Source organism: Parus major, unplaced genomic scaffold (assembly GCF_001522545.3).
Source record: "Parus major isolate Abel unplaced genomic scaffold, Parus_major1.1 Scaffold950, whole genome shotgun sequence".
Taxonomy (NCBI): Eukaryota; Metazoa; Chordata; class Aves; order Passeriformes; family Paridae; genus Parus; species Parus major.
In genome coordinates this window covers 1-4538 of record NW_015379825.1, presented here as the reverse complement: position 1 = coordinate 4538, position 4538 = coordinate 1, and the positions used below count along the sequence as shown (strand labels likewise).

Here is a 4538-nt window from a genome sequence, read left to right as displayed (position 1 = left end):
TTTTTTTTTTTTCCTGCTTTATTAGTAAACGAGGTGTGCCAATGCACACCTTGCATGAACTTGAGGTTCTTCTCACTCATCAGGTTCTTCAATTCATTCATTGAGTCCTTCAGAGTAAGGGAAATTCCACGTGATGACATGTCAAAGCATTCACAGGCTTAGCAACAGAAAACTTCTTCATAAAGAGCTTCCCAGTTTCAGAAGGAATTTCAGGACTGAACTTCTCAGGGTTTGTCTTCTGAAGAATATATGAGAGAATATATAAGAATAATGAGGGCTATCATGAAAATGCCATTTGGAAAACACCAAGTTCATCAGTTCCGTTTCCCCTCTTGCCATTTGCACAGCAAGTGAAGAAGAGTTCGCTGGTGCCTGGCCCTTCACTGAATGGATATTCTGCTCACTTGGTAGGTATAAACACTTACCTATGAATAGCTCTCTCATTCACAAAAGAGAACACACCACGAGCTCTCCAAATTCAGCAAGTGGCCCAGAAATCTTACCATCTGATTATGGCAGTATGTATCTGAGAGCTGGAAGCATGGAGGATGGGCTGGCCACAAGCAAAGGCAACTTGGAGAGGAAGCCCAGCTGCTACTCCTCCAATTTCCCAAGTGGGAATAACCCTCCCACCTCTTCCACCAGACCCAGCATGCTGCTGGGGGAGCCCCTCAGCTGAGGAGGCCCTGGGGAGATGTTGGACACTAGCCTGCTGTTCAGCCAAGACAATCAATAACTCCATCAATGACAGACTCCGTTACCAGGGTTGATGACAGGTGATTCATCCCTCTTCCTTTTTTCTTCCTTCAGGTTTCTTTTCTTCCTCTTTTCTGAAGGAAAAAATGATCCATAAATAGAAGACTAGGAACATTGCCAATCCCATTTAAGCTGGGAAGTTCCCACTTCCCCAACACTGGTCTCTCCCAGAAACAATGGATGCTGCTGCTCCTCTCTGAATCCTCATGTTCGTTCTCACTTATCTTCCTCCTCACAGGGGACCATGTCATCCCCTGCAATGTCACGCAGATCCAACCTTGCCAAAAGCCCTGCTAGCCTCTCTTACAGCTTTCCCAAGCTTTTCTGCCTAGCCATCAAATGTGCTGGGCCTCCAACAATGTGCTGGCAAGATCTGCAGGGTGGTTCCTGAGAGAAAGCCTAAATAGGCTCAACTGCTCAAAACTCAGGAAGCAACCAGAGAGGCCAAAGTGTTGGTCTGGCAGCCTTGAAACTTCCAGACTTGGTGGAGGTGGGTGTGAGCTGCCCAATGCGCTGTGGTAGGGGGAAAACCCGGGGGATCTTTCTGGAAGATGACAGTGCTCACCTTTCAAACTTTTCCGGGGTAGGTCCTTGGTGATTCTAGACATGGTCCCCTCTCCTCTCAGGAAGATCTCTGCTGGTTCCAGATAAGCCACTTGGATCTGGACAGTCCTGCAGAAGACTCCTTGCTTTCCTGGCAGGTAATAGACTTTCAGCACTTGTTTTTCGCCAGGTGCAATGGAACCCTGCAGGGACGGGACAGGAGGAAAGGATTGCATCAAAGATGCGATGGGGGATGGCTCAGGGGACAGACAGGCTGAGAAGACAGGTTCTCATCTAGAAGAAAACATCAGACCACATCCCTTTCTACATTCCTTGTGCCCAAAAGCTTGTGCCTCCAACCCTGGGGTGCAGTGTGTCCTCCTGAGGTCTCTCCAGGCTGCAGCCCCAGCACAGCCTGATGTGAGCACAGCTCTGCTGCTCATGGCACATGCCCTCTGCCAGCACTCTCAGGAGGGCCAGCAGCCCCTATCACAGCACATCAGCAATTCCAGGCTGGTGTCAAAGGGCCTGACCCCTTGTTAATGATCCCAACAAAAACACCTTCTGCCTCTGCAGTTACACCATCCTGACTCATGGTTTCTTGCAAACATACATCTCTGGAAATGCAGGAGCAGGGACTAGGATGACATGTGGGGATGCGAGTGATGGCAGGAAGGGCCATCCCTCCTCTTTGGGCTTTCAGAAATGCTGTCCAAACCCCAGGCTGGGCTCACAGCAGCGAGGTTGAAGGAAAACACGGCTCTGGGTGACGGGACACAGCTGCAGCTTTCCTTGCCTCGCCCCTGCACACAGGCCTGGTCCCTTGGCTCCCCATTGCTGTTCCCACTGCAGGGAGAAGCAGCAGAGCAGGACAAACGCTGCCTCTCGGCCTCCTGAGTTACACGACACGGCTGCAGCCACAGGGAGCCCGGCCAAGCTTCCAGCGCCAAGGTGCTGCTGCAGCAACTGACTGCACGGCCCATGCAGAGCTGTGTCCGCAGGTGCTCGCAGCAGGAGGACACCAGCCTGTCACCCCTTGCACGAGACACACGTGAAACCATGGGAAAGCCTTTGGCTTCCCCTTCCCATTCCAACAGGGCTAAGGACAGGAATACTGCTAAAGCTCCAAGACATCCAGGCAGGACTGAGAAGCTAGCATGGTGGGATGCTGCAAACTCTTCTTGCTCTTTCAGCCCCGCTCCTCCCTGGTCCCCTCACTGCCCCACAAAGCTCCTGCAGAGAAGCAAAGCTGGAGGAGCGAGGGACCAGCACAGGGACTGTGCCATTTCTGGCAACGGAGCTTCAAGCCCAAGCAAGGAATATGTAAATGCTGCTTAATGCTGGCAGCAGGGAGACAGGGACAAGGAATAAAGAGACCCTCAGAAGAGGCAGCAGCACCCAACTCCAGTATCAGCACAGCCAGAGAGCTCAGCACTTGTGCCTCTGGCCAGTGGTACCTGCCAGCCAAGGCCATGGGGCAGTCTATTAGGCGAGCACTTGCTTGACCTCTCTGCCCCCAGCACCAACTGCTTACAGCCTTGTCTCCCAGGGCTGGGTTTGGGGTTTCCCCCCCTGCTCTTTTACCCTCTTTTTTTCCTTTAACCCTCTCCTGGGCCACCTGACACAGGCCCAGAGCCAATGACTTGTACTACTCACTGTGGTGGGCATGACCATGGGCACACCAGGCAGAGGGTTTGCTGCAGTGCCAGTGCTGGAGTTTGGCACCACGTAGGTGAACTCAATAACCCCGGTGTTGTGCAGGGTGACCTCTGCTTGGAGGACTTTGGTAAACACCTGGACAGAGGACAGAGGAGTGGGATGTTACAGATACAGGCCTGATGCTGGCAATCTCCTTCCTCTTTCATGGGGCTGAAAACAAACAGCCACAATGCAACCACACAACTACAGAGAGGTGGTAAAACCTCTCTGTCAGGGCCAGTAATAAAGTGTTGCTGTGAGCTGACAGAGGGGCAGGGTTGAAGACCTGACTGAAAAGGAAATAGGATGAGAGGGGAGGGGGCAGCGAAGGTGGCAGTCAGAGAGAATGTAAGTTCCCGAGTACCCATCCAAAGGGAAAGGGGACAGGGACCACCCCAGACAGCTATAAGGGGTATAAAAGAAGCTGTTCTGGTGATGGGGGGGTCTGTGCTCAGCTCCTGAGGAGGGAGATGCACAGCCCACTCAGCTGAATCGTTATTAGTGAACACTTTTCTTTTGACTTGACAACTTTGTCCCCATTTGATTGTATCTAAAAGTCAGTGCATTTCTAAGAGAGGCATTCTAGAAGAAAAGGCACCTGCATGCAAATATTGGCAAGAAACATACAGGTGACAAGAGAGACACACAGGACAACACAGACAGGCCAGCAGCTGGAAATATCTGTGGGCTTTTAACTCTAAAGAAGTAAAGTGGGGATTATTCTGGGACATGCTCTTCAGCTACAGAAGTGACTGAAAGCCCAACTTCCTACCCAGATTATTTTGTGGCTCAAGCAAGAGCATTAGACAAGAGCATCTCCCTGCAGCTCAAGCTTTAGGAGCAGATCTCTGGAGGGACATCTCAGGGACATGTCCCTCTGGACATCTTCACTGGGACCCTTGTCTTCCCCAGGAGGCAGTGTTAGGTGCCCTGAAGGGGATGGTGTGATGTCCCTTGGCCAGGAAGGAAGGGAGGGGTGGAGATGGCCATTTTAAACCAGCTTGGATGCTGGACATAGCTCTCAAAGGTTGTCTTTGACAGCTTTGACAAGCCCCAGAGCAAACAAAGCAGTTGAGAAGGGCAGAGAGCCTGGGATCAAGGTAGGCAGGAACCCAGTGGCCACGATTCCAAGACAAGGAGCTGTGCCAGGAGAAGCCTGTGGTACCTGCGGCTCCCAGTCAATCTCCTCCACGTCCAGTTGGTAGCTGGGGCACGAAGCCTGCCCAGTCAGCACCACCTCGTAGGTGGGGCCTCCCTCCACGTGGCACAGAGCCCTGACACGGGCAACGATGTTGGCGTAGCCAAAGAAGGAGAAGGTGACCAGCTGCCTCTCTCCTGGCTGCAGCTCACCCCACAGTGGCCGGACATCAAAGACCTGGAGGGAGAGGAGGAGAGATCGAGGTGCTGAGTGTGGAAACAGATGCAGAAGAGCAGCTGTGTCTTGGAGTAATGCAGAGTCATAGCTGGAGGGGCCTATTCCCCAAGCCAGAATTACCCTAATCTCGTCCTGGGTCCATGCCACTGGACCAGTGGAGGGACCA

At 52.4% G+C, this 4538-nt stretch overlaps 1 protein-coding gene across 1 annotated transcript; it reads right to left on the bottom strand.

The window, feature by feature from the left end:
• Positions 1-14: 14 nt before the first annotated feature.
• On the bottom strand, positions 15-4372 carry LOC107199530 (hydrocephalus-inducing protein homolog; the record flags this gene model as incomplete). Its single annotated transcript, XM_015616848.1, has 5 exons — positions 15-238; positions 762-830; positions 1322-1502; positions 2956-3093; positions 4163-4372. Coding segments are annotated over 5 exons (612 nt in total), but the record flags the coding sequence as incomplete, so codon positions are not given.
• Positions 4373-4538: the final 166 nt, after the last annotated feature.